Consider the following 18,365-nt stretch of genomic DNA (forward strand, 5'->3'; position numbering starts at 1 on the left):
TGTTTATTGTTTTCTTGATGCTTATATCAGATACTATGATTCCTGGATTTTTTTTTTCTTTCTTCCCTTTGATTCATGTGAGATTTTGAACTTCGGCAATGATTGCACTGCGTTAAGATCAGCAGTTCTTCGGTGCCTGTGTTGCCGTCTTTAGGTGTATGTGTGCTAATTAATGCAGATCTAATGCAAAATCTGTTTTTTTCACGATTCTATTCTCCCACAGCCTAAAACGTGGAAAGCTTTCCCTACTGATGAAGTTTTGCCCTTTTTTCAGCAGGAGCTAACTGATATTTTTTTTGTTTTTTTCTCTTTTTACAGTCTGACAGCAATGCAAGCTTCCTCCGAGCTGCCAGAGCTGGGAATCTGGACAAAGTAGTGGAATACCTGAAAAGCGGAATAGACATTAACACCTGTAATCAGGTAAGATATTCAAAGGGCAGAAGCTTGCAAGAGTGAGTCATGAGAAACACACCTCAAAACCTAGGTTTTTTTAAGCTGGATTGCTTTGTACAGATGTTTTGATTCACTTTGTTTTTTATCTTGTTCTTTGCTGGTATCTTTCTATAAGAGGTTGATGATGTCTATAAAATGGTGCTGCTTTTAGTAAAGCTTTGTTGTGAGCCTTTTGAGGCTCCTCTTTCCTGCAGGAATGGGTTTATGTTAGTTAAATACCTATAACTGAAACTTGAGGTGCGCTTCGGTAGCCTAACACTAATGGACCCGCTGTTGCTAAGTTCTAGTCCTAATTGAGGTGGTAAGTGCTAAATGCAGTTGTCGTCTTCAAAACATGCAAGCTATGTGAAAAAAAGGTCTAGCTGAGGATGTTATTGTGTAGCGTTCTTTGGATACAGGTAGCAGGAGAAAATGCACCTGGATATCAGGCTGAAGGATCTCCGTAGTTTTGGTTGGATTCTTTGCTGAAAGCTACAGCTCAGGTGTCCTGGGGCATCTGTGTTCAGCTTGACCGCCTCGCTCCCAGGCTGCCTGAGTTGTATTGCTGTGACAGGGCGAGTCTGAGCTTTCTGTCTCACCAGGAGACTCGGAATTTTGAGGCCCACCTTCTATCCAGCTGGCTTTCCCATGCCGAGAGTCTCTCTGTTATTTGTCTGTAGAAATCAGACTATGCCAACACTCGTATTTTTTGCTGTTAGTTTTTGCCATCTACAATTAATGCATTCTTCCTAACATCTAGTTTTAGCTATTCTCTTTTGCCTTTCTGGTACATCTTTGACTGCAGTGGCTCAGTTCTAATGAAGAATTTATTGGTCTGTAGGTTATTTAATGCCCAAATTCTCTCTGGGCCTTTATTAAACTTCAGAAGGTTTTTTTTGCAATGGTGCAGTTAGTGCATGACCTCACGGGTCTCCAGCAGGCTCTGAAACCCTTGTTTATTTTGAAGTCGAAAGGAAGAAGAGAGGGTTTAGCGCTCCATGGTGCCGATCTCCTGCCTTAGGAGCAGTTGCTGGAACTGGAGATGTCACTGTTGCCCTAAGAGCAAGTCCAGCTCAAAATGCACACGCACGTAGTAGAATACTGGGCGGACTGGACATTACAGAAATATTGCATCGGTGAACAGGGTGTGATGAGCCAGTTGATTTGCCTTATCCATCCCGCACGAAGCACCTGATCCCCTGTGACCCGAGGTGCGGAAGTCTGAGGTTTCCCTTGCTATTTCGGTGAGGTGGCAGCCGGTCAGTAGATGCAGCAGGTGGTATTTTTAGCTGACTAGCTAACTGCTGTCCAAGCAGATTAAAGTCTTGCAGCTCACTTGCATTAGCAGTGCCTTCTCAGCACCCTCAGAGTAACTGTGGGTGTCTACGTTGTTTCAGAAAACTGTAAACTTATTTAAGTTTTTATCAGCGGTCGATCTTCTCTGTAACATAAATTGCTTTACATATTGTTATAAAAAGTTACTTAATTTTTTCTGCTTAAAATGCTAGCTCTGCTTTCATGAAAATTATTACTGCTGTAAAAATGCCCTGTTAAAGTTTCACCATTGGTACAACTGAAACGTGATTGAACATTTTAGCTTGGCGCTTTTGTAAACCTGTCACGTAAATCAAATTACTTTTGCTTCACAGCCCAGGGACCTGCACTTGCAGTGCTTATTTATGTGTCTCAGTGCCATCAAATTTAATAGACTGTAACTGTGACTTAAAATAAATATGCAAGTAACTGTCTGCATCCATCCTAAAAAATGTCGTGACATCTTAGTGAAATCAATGGCGTTTCTTTGAAGGGGGCCTTGAAACCTCAGGTGTCTACTTTTCTACTAACTCCTAGCCAGGTTTAATTAAAATGACCATTAACTGGACAATGGCTATGGAGTTTGAAAGTAAAATTGCTTAAAGGTTGTTTTTAAGCAACATTAAAACTAGTAAACCATCCAGTAGAAATTCTTTTGTCTTTGCTGTCCCTTGGGCACACACAGGCACTTCTTGCAAACTCCAGTTCTAGTGCCATAGAGAGGTGCTCACAAAGCTTTTTGATAACTGAGACCCTCAGCATCTCTTGATTAACATTAATGAGGCATTGTAAGTTTTACTGGAAGCGGGAGCAGGCTCTTTCAGGTTAGGGACATGTGAATCAGCCATGGTAGCTCCTCCTGCAGCCTCAGAATTGCAGTTGCTCCTCCTCCATGGGGTTTGAATGGATGTCAACGTGGTGGTGCTCCAGCTGTCCAAGGGGAAAAGCTAATACACCCTGTGCAAATTTGATTTTTTAGAGTGAAATATCTGCATACTCTTTCAAAATTGAAGCCTTGTATATGCAGGATTTTGTTTCTTGGTACAATGCTATTTTTAGGCTCAGAAAATGGTACATAGTGTTAAAAATAACCTTCCTGAACAGAGAGAACATGAGATGCTTTCTTCAGCTGTAGTGATTGTTTCTTGGATCCTGAATGTTCATAGAGATCTTTCTTTATTAGTCAAAGCATTTCCCAAGTCTAACTTGTTTCCGAAATCTGATGGATTCTAACGTTTATGGATATACTGGATACAGGGATCAGTTACAGTTATTAATATAGTTAATAATTAATTATTACTTTATTATGCTTTGTTGAATGCTACCTGCAGTTCAAACCAAGTTAAATTATTGTGGAGTTGCCTCCTTTAATCTGATCTCCAGTGCAATCATGTATTCTATATAATCAATATATCCAGTGGGAGGTGTCCCTGCCCATGGCAGGGGGTTGGAACTGGATGACCTTTAAGGTCCCTTCCAACCCAAACCATTCCATGATTCTATGTTTCTATTCTAGAAATCATAAATTGTTAGTATTTCTGGAGAGAGTTAGAAATGTCTGTGGAAAAAAGTGCCCTGTTTTAAAAACAGTCCCTTTAAAATATCTGATTATTGGCATTTTATAGGATAAAAAATGAATTCCTTTAAAGAAGCTTTTCTTATGTTACAAATGTATTTTTACATTAGGCTGCGGTTGTTATTTTAACTTAAAGTAGCAATAGAAAACACTTTGCTTCTGAATCAATGTTCAAAATGTTCACTAGCACAATGAGCTTTAATTTTACAGTGTGGGTTTGCGCAGTCCCAGTTCCAGCAGAAATTACACCCCAAAATCTGACAGGTCTAAGGGCTCCTCAGCTGCCTGCTGCGTTGTGAAGCAGAACTGTTAATCCTAAAGGCGTCATTAAGTAAGCTTTCACCATCATGTCTTTGGAGGCTTGTCCATTTTCATGGTGATAGAGTTACTTTCTTGGAAGGAAAAATTTATAGTGGATTTTGGCATTTGTTTTGAAGAGGTGTTCTGTTCACAAGGAACGTCTGTGAAGTCTGATGCCTTGAATGGAACAGGATTCAAATATCAAGTAGTTTCGGGGCCCTCCAGCTCCAAGGTTGTTTAAAACTTAGATCTGTTTGGCTTTTGCGCTCATTTTCTTGGCTTCTTTATAATTTAGTTGGTGTCTTTATTGCTTCACCATCTATTAATTACTCCCTCATTAAGTCCACGTTGCAAGCTCCCAGCAGTGCCAACTATAGAGTGAAGCGACACTGCAGTCAGAACAAGGTCGACAGTACCGCGTGTCGATGCCACTCAGTAGGTTAATTCATTTGCATTAGTTCACAGGCTCTAAAGCAACAAAGAATGAACTTTCATCATCTGAAATGATTTTTCATTTTTCAACTGTCCGCTTTATTGCTTTGTGATATTTTTGGGAAAGACTTCAACAAACGTTTGGCTTTGAGAAGGCCCTTCTGTCCAACGTGCCCTTCTCCAAATCGCTCTTGAAAAGAAACTGGCCACAGGCACTTTCTGCTTCCCCGGGAGATTTATTCAGAGGAGAAAATTTGCAGCAACCTTAGGCTGACATCTATTAGAGAGATGGAGAAGAGTATTTGACTTGAACAAAGACTATGATGTTGCTTTTTAGTCTTCGTCCTCTACTGGTGAATGCAGATGCCTTCTCAACTCTGGCAGAACATATAGAAGAGTGAGAGTGACCATGCAGAGTTTGTCACAATAGCTTTTTAATTTCCATTGTGTTTGTAACCTATGCTTTGCTACTGGCCTGCTGGAATGCATAAGGTTGTGAACACAGCATCCATAGAAGGAACTTGGTAACAGAACATTGCATTTCATCCTTCAAGAGAGTCATAGAATGGTTTGAGTTGGAAGGGACCTTATAAGCTCATCCAGTCCCACCCCCTGCCATGGGCAGGGACACCTCCCACTGGATCAGGGGCTCCAAGCCCCATCCAGCTTGGCTTTGAGCACCTTCAGGGATGGGGCAGCCACGGCTGCTCTGGGCAACCTGGGCCAGGGCCTCCCCACCCTCACAGAAAACAATTTCTTCCTAATGCCTAATCTTAATCTTCCCTCTTCCACTTTAAAGCCATTCCGCCCTTGTCCTATCACTACAGGCCCTTGTAAAATCTCTCCCCAGGTTTCATGAATGTCGAAGCATGAAAAAAATAGGTTTTTGTTTTATTTTTGTTGACTTTCATGACGTTTTCTCTGTAAGTTGCTTGTATGGCAAAGGGAGGAGTAATGAGAAACTCAAATGCTGGCAAATCTTTTTGGAAAATATTGCATCCCAGCTTCTGTCAGAGGGGATGGGAGTTAGAAGGGATCAGACTCTTAGTGAAAAAGACAGAGGAGGGTTAATTTTATTAACATACGTTCTTGCTTCCTAGCGTTCTTAGAGGTATTAAGTACTTAATGAATGCCTTCAAACAGAGTTAAAGTTCAGGGAAGCAAGAATAATTATATTTAACAAAGGCTGTTTTCTTTAGACCTTTATATACTGAAGGAACACAAGCAAATGTTCACTTGTATAAAGAATGTTTCCCCACATTCTTCAAACGCTTTCTTTCCCCCATTTGTACAGTTTTATGTTCCTATATGTCTAACTCTCACCAAAAGAAGGCTAATAAAGCTTTCTAGGACTACCAGGTTATTGTCTGTGCCTGTCACCGCTGGGCCTAGAGGGGAGAGGGTGGAAGCTGGCTCTGTGCCCATCTTGCAGTGCTGGTGTGCGATTTGTCAGTGTAGTTGCTAGACAACTGCTGGGGCTGTATTTCATCTTTTTAATAAGTCCATAGCACTCCAGAAGAAGCGATCGTGGCCTTGCCCTGGCTTGGTGGTTGTGATTTGGTGCTGTGCGCTCTCCTGCGCTGGCAGAGGCAAGCGTGCAGACTCACAGTGAACGATTGAGTGACCTGGTCTGCAGAAAGGTGGCTGGGGATAGAAATGAGCAGAGGAGAGGGCAGGGGAAGCAGCAGCGCTTCTGGAAGCAGTGCTGATGTTGCTGATTTAAAAGGTTATTTGAACTGCAGGTTGATGTAATGCTCTGCCAAGAAGTTGCCTTTTGGTGGAGTCAGTTTGCTTTGGCACAACAGGGTTAGGCAGGAATGGTGTAAACTATTATTGCTGTTGGACCTAACAGCAGTTTAAGTGATGTGCCAGAAGGATTAAATGGCACAGCAGGATTGACACTGGACTGGGCAGCAGCTGAAGAACTTCCATTCCATGAAGATCGCTCTGTGAGGCGACTGAATTCCAAAGGCAGGAGTCGTATGGGCTCCCTTGGGTGATTTTCAGACAAAAGCAGTGAGGCGGTGCCTGTCTTCTGGGAGAAAGGGGCCAGCCTTTCAATTAGCTTTGGAAAGGTTGGTGATGTTTATGATGCACAAGAAATCTGGGGGCTTTTCTGCTGTGAAAATATGTAGGGTGAGGCTATAATAAGGGCTGTGAGCAGTCATAGGGTGTGTGCACACTTGCAGCGCTCTACGGGATACAAAAGATTGATGCCTCCAGCTCAGTGGTAGAGGAGAAAAAGAACCAAGGGAATCAGGCTCTGCAGGGAAGCACTTGAAGTAAACCAAGCTTGCAAGGCTTAGTATTATGTTCTTTTGTGAGAGTTAGAATTACAGGTGAGCCTCTAAAAGAAAGGTAGTTAGGGGTACGCTTTGTGGGGAGGAGCAGCCCCTGTGCTGTGCAGTTCTGCTTAGCAGACAACTAATTCCATCGCTCCCCAACCCACAACTTGTCGGGAGGCACAGGAGAGGGAACGGGAAGTGTCAGAAACCTTTGTTGTTCTAAAATACAAGCAGCTGGTTGACAGGAACGGAGGAGTTGCATTGATTAAATCTGAGCTTCCATCGTCATCAGTAGCAGGGATCAGGCACGTGGGCTGGGAAATAATTACAGCGTTGGTTCCGATTACAGAGGAACAAAGCTTGCTTTAAGGCTTGAGTGGCGCTGGCCCTCAGCGTTCAAAGTGCAGGGCTTGCTGTATTGAAGGAGCTACAGGAGTCAAATGTGCAGTGGGAACTGTGTTTAGGCTGGAGTTTCTTCCTGTAACCCTTTATTGTACCTCATATATTCATTTTGCTTATGTTTTAGTGAATAAAATAGCCATATGTAAGAAAAGTTGCATCATCTGGGCAACATTAGCAGCTTTCTGCCACTTAACGCAGTATCATGACATAATGGGATGAGATTCAACAAGGCAACAGGTGATAGGACAAAAGGGAACGGCCTCAAGTTGCACCAGGGGAGGTTCAGATTGAACGCCAGGAAACATTTCTTCACTAAAAGGGTTATTGGGCTCCGGCAGAAGCTGCCCAGGAAGGTGGCAGAGTCACCAAGCCCAGATGGGTAGATGAGGTGCTCAGGGATCTGGTTTAGTAGTGGACAGGTACAGTTGGACTCGATGATCTCAAAGGTCTTTTCCAACCAAGGGATTCTGTGATTGTGTCATGGAGGTACACGTACAGATATTTTAGCATTGTTACTGATGAAGCACCAGGGCAAGCCTTGCTTCCTCCGTACTTTAATACACGGTAAACTGGAAAAAGAAGCCTGTCCTCAACTTTTTGCTTTCAGAAGGGTGGGTGCGCACACGTAATTCACGCGGGCCACACGATATTGCAGTTTCTGTGCTGTTTGTGGACTTCAGTCTGCTTGCAGAGTGAAAAAGGTTAATAATATTTTATAGCAATGCATGGGCTTTGTACAAGTTTAAGGAGCCCGAGTTACCACTCACGCTCTCCTAGAAAGCGTTGATGACTGCATCTGTGGGATTGGATATGAGAAGAGGTCTCTGTTCTCAAACAATGAGAAGAACACTGTGTGTTTCCCCACAAAATACTATTTCAAAGCTTTCAACTGCTGTAGGTAGTAATTATGGTTATTTAATGCTCAGCTGAGAGTAAAAAACAAGGAAGATTAGAGCATTCCAAAATGTTTTCAGCTTGCAAAACATTCCCTTATGTGTACAGTGTTCCTCTTTATCATTCTGGTCCACCTCGCCACGTAATTTTGGCTAAACTCTTGATCCTTGGTGCAGGGCAGGGCGCTGCTGCTCAGGAGCACAAGTGATCCTCTGGGATAAGGAAGATCTGCTTGCTGCTGGTTTACCCGTATAATGGGATTTGAAACCGTATTGCTCATCGACATTCCTACCGACCAGGCTGTGTAAGGGTATTCGTTGTCATTTAGCAGCCGGAGTGTAGCTTTCCTTCTGTGCCCTTGCTTTTCTCATAGTTGCATTTCTGAATTTGACCTCAAAATATGCCTGTGCTGCTTACACGAACCTGGAATTAAATGGAGTTGCTTGGGAAATGCATTTGGATGCTGGGTCTGCAGCTGCTGGACCCACTCCTGTTAAATGCCTCCTGTGAAGTGCTAAGAGCTTTAAAATCCTACTGGGAATGACAAGTTTGAACTGCCTCAGTGGATGGGCAAGTCAAGGACCAGAAAGCTACTTGTTTATTTTGCAGTAGAAGTGAGCACAGCCTGCTTAGAGAAGAGTAAAGTGGTAAAAGTTACGCAGCGCTGAAGTGGCTGCAAGTCACTCAGTACCTGAGTGTCACTTGTGATGCCTGCAATGTGGGAACCTGGAGAAGGCTCAAGGGCAGTGGCAGGATCTGCGGCTGTCACCTGCCTGATGCACTGTGAAAAACACCGTGATGTTGTGAAAAATGGGCTGGTAGTTCAGGGGCAATAGGCCATCATTTTCTGGTTTGCCCTTGAGTGGAATAGGGATAGTGGCAAGAGGAAGGTGGAGCTTCCATGGCTGGAATTTATAAGAGAGAAGGTATCCTATTCCTATTGAATGTGAAAGGATTTAGATGCTAACTTCCTTAGGCTGCTTTTTTTCTTATTTTATTAATTTTCTTTTCATTTTTGAAAGAGGTTACAAAACCGCAGAGTACAGCGAAGTCTTGCTCACCAGAAACCAGCCAGGGTACCAAGTCAAGGGCCAATACAATTTGTAAGCCACATGTAATCAACAACCATTTTGCTCTGCTTTTGGTTTTCTGTTCAATACCGGTTATCCCAGAGGAGAGGAAGAGAGTCCAGGATTCAGGACTGCTCCGTCAGCTGGGAATAGTGCTGACTGCACAGACGCATCGTGTGTGACTCTGGCTAAGTCCTGTGATTGCTCTGTAATGCTTGCTGATGCCTCAGTGAGGCTGGGTTAGGTTACAGTGAAAAGAAAGCAGATAGGCTCTCACGTCTTGAAGTAATGGGCTCCGTGGAGTTACCCAAGGTAGTAATCTTGAGAAATGTGATACTATCAGAAAGGAACGAATCTTTGATAGACTTGGAAAATATGGTTTGTTTTGATGTCTTTGTTGCTATGACAAAAAATTTATTGGAGAAGTTTGTCACACAGTACCCTGGCATAACCAGACAAGTCCAAAATATCTGACTTATGTAGACAGCCAGCTAAGAAATGTGATAGTATTCCAGCTACTAATCTTCTTATACCAGAGTAAGGCAGGAATGTGTGTCTTCAGAGCTGATATTGTAACTGATATGGCCCTTGTGCTTACAGAATGGACTCAATGCTCTGCACCTGGCGGCTAAAGAAGGCCACGTGGGACTGGTACAGGAATTGTTGGAAAGAGGCTCGGCTGTGGATTCTGCCACGAAGGTAATTCATGCATCTCTGTAAGATGATTCACAAAAAGGATAAAGTCAAATACATGGGAGAAATCTAGGAAAAGAATTGTTAATGTGCAAAATAAGAGAATAAAAAAACCTCACTGATATTCAAAATATTATTTTGGTTGTGGCGTGTGAGTTTGTGTTCTTTGCTGAAGCTCATTGATAGTAAATGGAGAGGGCAAGGTTATTATTTGTACAATCTGTTTACAGGGGAAGCATTAAAAGATTTTAGCAATTCCAGATTTTTATTTCCAATGTCTGGTTCCCAATGCCAGAGAGTGAATAGAGTTCAAAATAGTTTTTTCTAAGTTGTGAGAATTAGTAATTAATTGTATCGTACCCAGAGCCTTATCACACAGGGCACAATGAAAAACACACCTGTGTGTCTGCTTTGCCTTCAGCCTGTCCCCAGGCAGGCACATGTGAGTGTCCAAAGCATGCAGTCAGTAGGTTTATGGGTGGCAAATTCCTTCCAACGGGCCAGGTTTGCTGACTTAAACGATGCATTGACTCTTAGAGTCTAGGTGGACTGGTTGTGTTTGGCCTTTGCATTCCATTACCACCCCTGTAGCTCTCGTATTTTATGATTTCTGATGCTCAGGATCTCCATCAAGGTTAACGCTTGGTCCTCAGCTCAGAGTGCTTCTTGCTGAATTTGTGATATTCATAATTGATGAAAAAACTGAAGTTCCCTTCTTAAAAAATACCTTTACATCACCCCTTGGTGAAGCTGTTGGTAGAACCGCCAGGTTCTAGATAGGACTTTGGGGGTTTGTTTTGGTTTTATGAGCCTTGTTTGTTTAATAAAGCCATTTAAATATTGGTCTCGGGATGAGAGATTGGCCTGGAAAAAAATATAAGGCTATTATAAAAGCAGTGATCTGCTGCACCACTTCTGTTCTGTAGAGATAAGTTATGTAAGCAAGAAATCTTCGTGGCTGCGACTATCAGTTCCATCTCTTGTGATGTTTATGGAACATCATGGAGCTGTAAGGTTAAATCGTACACAAGAAATGGATGTTATAAAGAACTGCTGGCTGGAATTATTCCTACAGAAGGGTAATGTCTTTCTTTTTTTCCCCCCCATCACAGAAAGGGAATACAGCCCTGCACATCGCATCCCTAGCAGGCCAAGCGGAAGTTGTCAAAGTTCTGGTTAAGGAAGGAGCCAACATTAATGCACAATCTCAGGTATGAGCGACTCCCTTCTCTTTTCTGAAAGTTATTTGGTGAAATTTTGTAAGACCTGAGAGGTTGGGCAGTGATTCCAAGTGTCTGAGCCTGGTGAAGCAATCGAATTGAGGCTTGCATAGCATTCAGTGGTAAGTAAAATGAAAGTAAATAGCAAATCAGAGTAGTTGTGTACTCATTGTGTAATACAGGAACTCACACTGTTGTTGATTGAAATCTTGTAGGAATTCCTAGTGTGCTTTAATCAGTCGTTTCAGAAATTTTTCAAAAGGTGGAAATATCACATCTATGTTCGAGTTGAATTTAGTGAGACAGAGAATTTGTTTTAGAGAAGGTGATTTCAGGAAGACTTGATTTATAGACTTGCTTTTCATGGTTATTTACTAGCTAGAAAATTGCAGATGACTTACTCCAGGCTTCTGAACTCATATTGGGTCAGAGAGAATGTAAATCAGAGGTTTGGAATGTACATTTGAAATGGGGAATTCATCTTGTCTGGTTAGACAAAGCAGCCATAACCAGAGCCCTGCTATTTCCACTGCTGGGAAGCTTCTCTGCTCTTTTCCGATCTAACTGTCCCTGTCTCCTCTGCCCTATCAAGCAGATGCACAACTAGCACCATAAATTAGTTGACCAAGTTATCCTATCACGTATTTGAGATACCTTAATTTTCCTCTGTTTAGGATGAGGAACAATTTCTCAGATAAACAGTTTGATTAATGTTTGTAAGTGCTTTAACTATGGCAGCTGTCTGTAGCTGTGGGGAACGGAACAGATGGTATGGATGAGGACTATATTTGATAAAGAAGCTGCATCGTTCTATAAAGCGTGTAGTCAGCTCGTGACATTCTTAACGTAAATCATTGAGCTCACTAACAGTGCTCAAACTGAGTCCTAGTGCGTCAGTCAGTGACCACAAATACTGTTTTTGCCGTGATGGTGTAAGCTAAGACAGTAAGAAAAACAAGTCACCTTTAAGGGGTCGATTAATTTCAAATTACATTTTCCTAGCACTGACTTCCTCCAGGTGAGATAATGGCCCTGAGCCTAATCTTGCTGGGGTTTGTGAGCAGAACAAGGAGAGAGTGATAGGATCTAACGGTGCAGCTAGGAACTACTTTGGTTGACGAGTCTCATAGAATAGTTTGGGCTGGAAGGGACATTAAAGATTATCTAGTTCCAACCCCGCTGTCCACTGTAAATTTGTAAGTAGAGAGCAGAAGGTGGTAGGTTTTATAAAATGTTTGTCTGTACCTTCATTACCTTTTAAGACAAGAGAGAAACAGTAAAGACCTTTAAGCTGCCTGACTCCTAGATGCTTTAAATGCTTTCTTTATTACACTTTTTGCCCCAAAGTGTGCTCTCAGGACAGCTGTCGGGAAGTTACTCCCCATGCCCTACTTCCATTAAAGATAAGAAATGTTGTAATTCCATTGCCCAAAAATTTAGCAAACTCCTTTCATAATGACCCAAATGAGTGCTTTCTTCACATGTTTATCAGCCTTCTTATGTGTATAAGAAGATAAAGTAACATCTTTCATGTTAGGATTTTGAGCATGGTGAGGGAAATAATGGTAAAAATGATACTTTCATGAAGCAGCATCCCTCAAAAAGCCTTCATAAGGCTTTTCCTTATGCTGGAAAAATAAATGAAGTTTTTTAAATTGAAAAAAAAAAGAAAATCCTTCCACAGTTGGTAGTTGTTTTCACAGGTATTATTTTTCACCACTGTTCTGGTTTTAAACTTTCTGTGTAATGTGCACAGATATGTTAAAAGGCATTTGCTACTTGAATTGAATGAATCTGATGGAGGACGTTTTTTTCCGAGCCCTGGTCACCGGTTTCCTCAGACAGGGTCTCTTCCAACCTGGTTATTCTATGATTCTATGAATTCAAACTGTTGTGGTAAATGTGCCTGGGATTTGTGCCACGTGGTCTTAATTAAACAAGTCTCCTTGACTTGAATTGGATGGGGGGGTGAATCTTTAATGCAGCGTGATGCAGCTGTGGGGCCTTTGGGTTGTGTCTTCCTGGCCTGTTCCGCTTTGCCAAAAGGGATAGATCGTAGGACTTTGTACAGGGTTTGTGTGAGCGCCTACTCAAGATCACATTGACATGCTCAAGGGTCACGTGTGTAATAGATAATTAATAAACTAGCAAAAAAAATAAGAAAAACAGAAACTTGAAGAATAGACACTTGGTTTATGATAAATGATGAAGAGAGATTTAAGCTTACCTGACTACAGCTGGTAAAACAAATTAAACCAAGACATTATACAGGAAGAGTAAAAGAGAATGATTGACAAAGTTTGAAATTAACAGAAATAGAAATTGAAGGTAAATTTGAGTAAAGAAGTAATAAATTATGAGCTAAAAGCTCAGGTTCTCTTTTTTATGTTTTCTGTGTATTCCATTTTTGAAAATAAATACTATATTGTCGCTCTTAAATCTGTTAGGAACAGCTGTTGCTATTGAGGACATATATTACATCCTTTCCTTGGCATCCCTGCCATTTCCCACTTCAGTTTTCTGAGGCCCCAGCTCAATGCTGTTTGTTGGTTGTGATTTAAAAGTGATGAAGTTCCTCAGCTTGCTCCCTAACTTCCTCTTTAAAGAACTCTGTATCTGTCAAAGTCGTTCTTATTTCCCGCGATGACAATTTGCCGTAGTGATGCAATTTCTTCCCTAATGACAAACTGATAGATAAAGAAGTATTCTCAACTCCAGCTTGCTTGATTTATTATTTTTCCTTCCCTTTGCTCTGCTAAATCACACAAAACCTCTGGCACATCTGAAACACCACACTGATGTCCCAGACCCCTGCACCAATGCAATAACAATATTCACTGAGAAAATGACATAAAAAACCTAATGTAACCGCTGGGATTGCAACCCTCTCTGTGCTGGCTGAGGCTGTTAAGCATTCAGGACTTTGATTTTATGGATTTTGGTTTTCAGTTTGATTACTTTGCTTTGCCCTTCAGTGTCAGGTTGGCCTTCAGAGCTGTGATTTTGTTCATCTTCCTCTTTTAACAAGTCTGTTCCTTCTCAGCTAATATGCCATCACTGCTATTTTTAGAGGAGTAATTTCTATTTTGATACAGAGCCTAATTGCCCTGTGATCGCTAATTGAGTGATTCCACTTCCACCTGCATGCGTGTCGTTAGAGAGCTGGCATCTTCCTTGACTATGTTTGAGGTGGATGCTGAAATGAGGGCGCACCCAGAAATGGCCAGGGATCTGGAAGGTGCTGGTCCCTTTTTGGCTTAACCCCACCTAGAATTTGACAAAGGTGCAGTTGTTTGTCTCCATTGGAATCACCTTTTGCTACAAGTGTGGCTGGAGTGAATATATTTATATAATGGAGATCGGTAAAACCTTTACTTCGTGAAGTGAAGCAGATCTAGATATGTGTCATCAAGCAAAAAAATAATTTTCTGCAATTTCTCTTCTCGATTTGACCAGTTTTTTTGGTCAGGTATAGATGTGACCAAGCTGTACTCACTGATAACGCAAAAACTTGTCTGGGGACGGGGTGGTGAGAACTACGATGTGAAGTGGGTAACAGATCTACTGGGTGTGGCCCAGGCTGTGTTTTTGAGCTGGGATTGCATTTCTTTCTGGAGCAAAACTTCATCCCATGGCATGATGTAAATTTTTGCAATAGGTATTCACTTGGGTGGGCGATCCTCTAGCAAAAAGCCCTCAGGAGACACTGAACTGTTTTGTTATGCAGAACATGGAAGTGGCATTGGCCATTTATTACTCACACCCACCATCACACTCACTGAGCCCACTACTGTGCTCCTTTCACAGCAGGATCACCTCTTTACCACAAACCTCTTCTTAGTTGTTACTTGTGCAGTACAACAGTAATTATTTTCACAGAATCCTAGAATGGTTTGGGTTGGAAGGGACCTTAAAGCCCATACAATTCCAACGCCCTGCCATGGGCAGGGACACCTCCCACTGGATCAGGGGCTCCAAGCCCCATCCAGCTTGGCCTTGAGCACCTCCAGGGATGGGGCAGCCATGGCTGCTCTGGGCAGCCTTGGGCCAGGGCCTCCCCACCCTCAAAGGAAACCATTTCTACCCAAGATCTCATCTCAATCTCCCCTCTTTCAGCTTCAAACCCTTCCTTATCATCCTATCCCTAAACTCCCTGATCCAGAGCTCCTCCCCAGATTTCCTGGAGCCCCTTCCAGTACTTGAAGCAGCTCTAAGGTCTCCCAGAGCCTTCTCTTCTCCAGGCTGAACAGCCTGAACTCTTCTGCCCTCCAGCCCTCAGATCGTCTTTGTAGCCTTCCTCTGGACTCATTCCTACATTTTCAAATCCTTGTTATGTTGGAGGTTTCAGAACTGGACACGTCCTTTCAATAAGTGTCTACTTTTGCGACAAATTAGGAATTTTTATGCCAGTTCTTGCTCTTTTTTCCCAAGTGGAAGAAACATCACCAGATTTAGTCAGTCCAGCCCTTCTCTTTGATAAATTACTGTTTGTCGTTATTACTTTCCTGTAAAGTCAGGTTGTACCATCTGACTCATGTATAGGCGTCAGAGGTGTCTGATAACTGCAGTATTGGTCTGCCAAATGTGGCAATCTCCCTACTGCAATGATCTTGATAACCGTATCTACCTGTAGCCTGCCCCTGTGGCGATGATTTTGAGCTGTTCTGACCTCATACCTTATAGAATTGATGCATCCCAACCTTCTCCATTCCAAACAAGGTCAAAAAAAGCCTCGTGCAAAGAGTTGCACCTTCTAGGATGCGGTGATTTGACAGATGTTGAGTGCTTGAGGTACAAAAGACTGAAAAGTAAAAGACAAAATGGGGAAATAGAATTCTCTCCTGTTCAGTAATTGCAAGGGAACTGTCATGTTCCAGGGCCACCGAAGAAAGAAATCACTCCATTTTTAAACTTACTGCAGCTGAGTTTAGGAGAGAACATGTTCCCGTTAGCAGCTAAGGTTGTGCTTGGAGCACTGCTTCATCTGGGGCCCTCGTAAACCGAGGAGCTACCTTTTAATCATCAGATTATTTAAAGTGACCCAGATACAGAAAGCAAGGATTAGATAAATCAGTCCTCCCCCAAGCTGATCTTGTTATTTAAAAGCCCTCTGGTTTCCTTTCCTCTCTATCCTTCTCTAAGCTCATTGCAAACACATTAGCCAAGAAATATTTTTGTTTAAATTTGCCCCCGTTATTATTCACACTTTTCCTTTCAACACGTAAGAGAAGCTGTCATGACTGCTTGAGTTTTTTCTTGCCTGGACTGTTCCTCATATTGGAACAATCCTTAGAGAAGCACAAAACTTCCAGCATCAATTTGCCACCCCAAAAATGAGCGATGATCTAGCTTGTTGAATGTCCACATTCAGCGTTAGCACAAAAGCAAGGGAGGATTTATGGGATTCTCAGAGGAGCGATCAGCTTGTGTGTCTCTCAGGGTGCCCTAGGATTTGCTTTACCAGGATTGATTGCTCTCCCCATGGTCTGTAAAGATAATCTTACCTTCAGAACGGAGCATATTTTTCAGAGTATTTGCTACTCCATTATGGCAAAAGGCTTTAATTCCAGCAACTGGGCTTTCTGCTTTGACATCCGTATATTTAGGGCACTGGATTTTTAGCTGCTGTTTATCTAGAGGAGTCCTTTAGCTGCAGTTCATCACTGCTAATGTAATAAAGGATCAGGCCCATTATCTCCTCTCTAGAGGGGGGAAACAGGAAAAAAAGAATGCCTTCTGGAGGATTAAATGGATTTTGAGAGATGTAAACAAAAGCCATACATTAAGAACAATGAAAGAACAGATATATTCATTCATCCTGCTTTAAACTACTCCAGGTTTCAGCTGGCTCTTACAGTGATCATCAGTTAATGATAAACAGCCCTTATTCCTGATCTTGAAGTATGATCTTAGGCAACCATGGAAGAGGAGCTGAGTGGGATGGCTGCGTGCGCCAGCCTGAAGTGGTACTTACAGATTGACACAGGATTACAGGATAACAGGGTGTGAACCTGAGATAATGATTGTTTATATCAGCACATGCATGTGGGACCTTCCCATTTCCCTGAAGAATTCACACAGTTGAAATATAAAAGAGCCCTGAGGATGCCCAGTTCTTGGTGTCACCTGCGGAAGCAGCAGCTTGGTGATCTGGAGTTGTGGGACTGGTTGGCTTTCTCTCCAAAAAAGAACACCTCTGGAGCTCCTCTGCTATAAGGACAAGCTGAGAGCTGGGGTTGTTCCATCTGGAGAAGAGAAGGCTCTGGGGAGACCTTCCAGTACCTCAGGGGGGCTGTACAGGAAAGCTGAGGAGGGCCTTTTTACAAGGGCATGGAGTGATAGGACAAGGGGGAGTGGCTTTAATTGGAGAGGGGAAGATTTAGACTAGACATTAGGAAGAAATTCTTCATGATGAGGGTGGTGAGGCACTGGTACAGGTTGCCCGGAGCAGTGGTGGCTGCCCCATCCCTGGAGGTGTTCAAGGCCAGGTTGGATGGGGCTTGGAGCCCCTGATCCAGTGGGAGGTGTCCCTGCTCAGAGCAGGAGGTTGGAACTGGATGGGCTTTGAGGTCCTTTCCAGCCCAAACCATTCTATGATTGTATGAAAAGCTGCTCTGAGGAGCAGGAGCTTTCAAAGAACGCAGGAGGGTACTGAGCCACTCCATTCAATGTCTGTCTCTGGGGTCCCAACTGCAGCCATAAAATAACTGAATGTGTCAGGATCACAGCCAAAACCAAACTGAAAATCTTAACAACATATGCTTTAGTTTATTTTGTTAACTTGCACTCTCTGTTAAAATGCTATAAAGGGACCAACCAGACTGAAAGATTTGAATTTGAACTAATAGTGGGGGTTTTAGCTAAAAATGTGATACGTGGCCTCTAATATTTATTCTTAAAATGAAAAAATTGTAGGAGCCTGCAGTGAGACATCATCTCAGCTGGAAGGGTGAGGGCTCACGAGGCCAGCACACAACATTTCACCCTGCTGTAATGACTCAACCTGCGCTGATAAGAACCAGTGGAAATGTTATCTGCGTGTATTTATAGGAGTGTAGATTCAGCTGAGTCACAAGCAAGTACAGACGAACGGTTTAGGTGCAGATTTTGATGCAGTACGGTCTTCCTTCCAGCTTTCAACCATGTACATAAAATGAATTGTTGGTTTCAGTGCTGCTTTTCCTTTGCTGTGTGTGGAAGGCAAACCCCAAATGCTGTTTTGGGTGACTGCCCAGGACTCAGATGCGAGACTCTGCCTGGGCTGAGCTTTTGAGCTCTGCCCCCTGCTCCCTATCAAGGTTATGTTTTCTTGTATGTGACTAATCTATTCTCTTCCCGTTCCTCTCCACCAGCTCAGTTTCTGTAACAGGGTGCCTCTTTGCAAAAATGACATTTTCGAGGCACAGAACATCTTGATTCCTGCCCGGCTGTGTCTCAGGCTCTGTTGTTGCTTTGCTGTTCTTGCTGAGAAAATCATGATATTTGAAGCAGTGAAAATAGAATGTTTGTGTTCTTTGAATTTGGCATCGGAGCCTGGAAGTGACTTACAGTAAAATGTGTTTTGTAAGAGAGGGGTTCTTGGAAGGGTGAGGCATCAGGTGTCGTGGTGCTGCAGCTGCAGTTCTGTGTGCAATATCCTGAATGGACTTAGCAAGTTCATCGCAAACCCAGACAACATCATTTACCCATAAGCTGTATAATTATAGCTGTGGTGTAAGTATAGAGTGGGAAATGCTATTTATATTAC

General features: G+C 42.7%; 1 protein-coding gene across 9 annotated transcripts in view; it reads left to right on the forward strand.

Annotated features, from left to right (window-relative positions):
- ANK2 (ankyrin 2) overlaps positions 1 to 18,365 on the forward strand; it is a 165,652-nt gene that overhangs the window by 33,020 nt on the left and 114,267 nt on the right. For all 9 annotated transcript variants that reach the window (XM_069855102.1, XM_069855111.1, XM_069855109.1 and 6 more), the window contains exons 2-4: positions 319 to 420; positions 9,306 to 9,404; positions 10,511 to 10,609. In XM_069855102.1, coding sequence (XP_069711203.1) covers positions 319 to 420; positions 9,306 to 9,404; positions 10,511 to 10,609 — 300 coding nt within the window. The remainder of the gene's footprint in view (positions 1 to 318; positions 421 to 9,305; positions 9,405 to 10,510; positions 10,610 to 18,365) is intronic.

This window comes from Phaenicophaeus curvirostris, chromosome 4 (genome assembly GCF_032191515.1).
Source record: "Phaenicophaeus curvirostris isolate KB17595 chromosome 4, BPBGC_Pcur_1.0, whole genome shotgun sequence".
Classification (NCBI taxonomy): domain Eukaryota; kingdom Metazoa; phylum Chordata; class Aves; order Cuculiformes; family Cuculidae; genus Phaenicophaeus; species Phaenicophaeus curvirostris.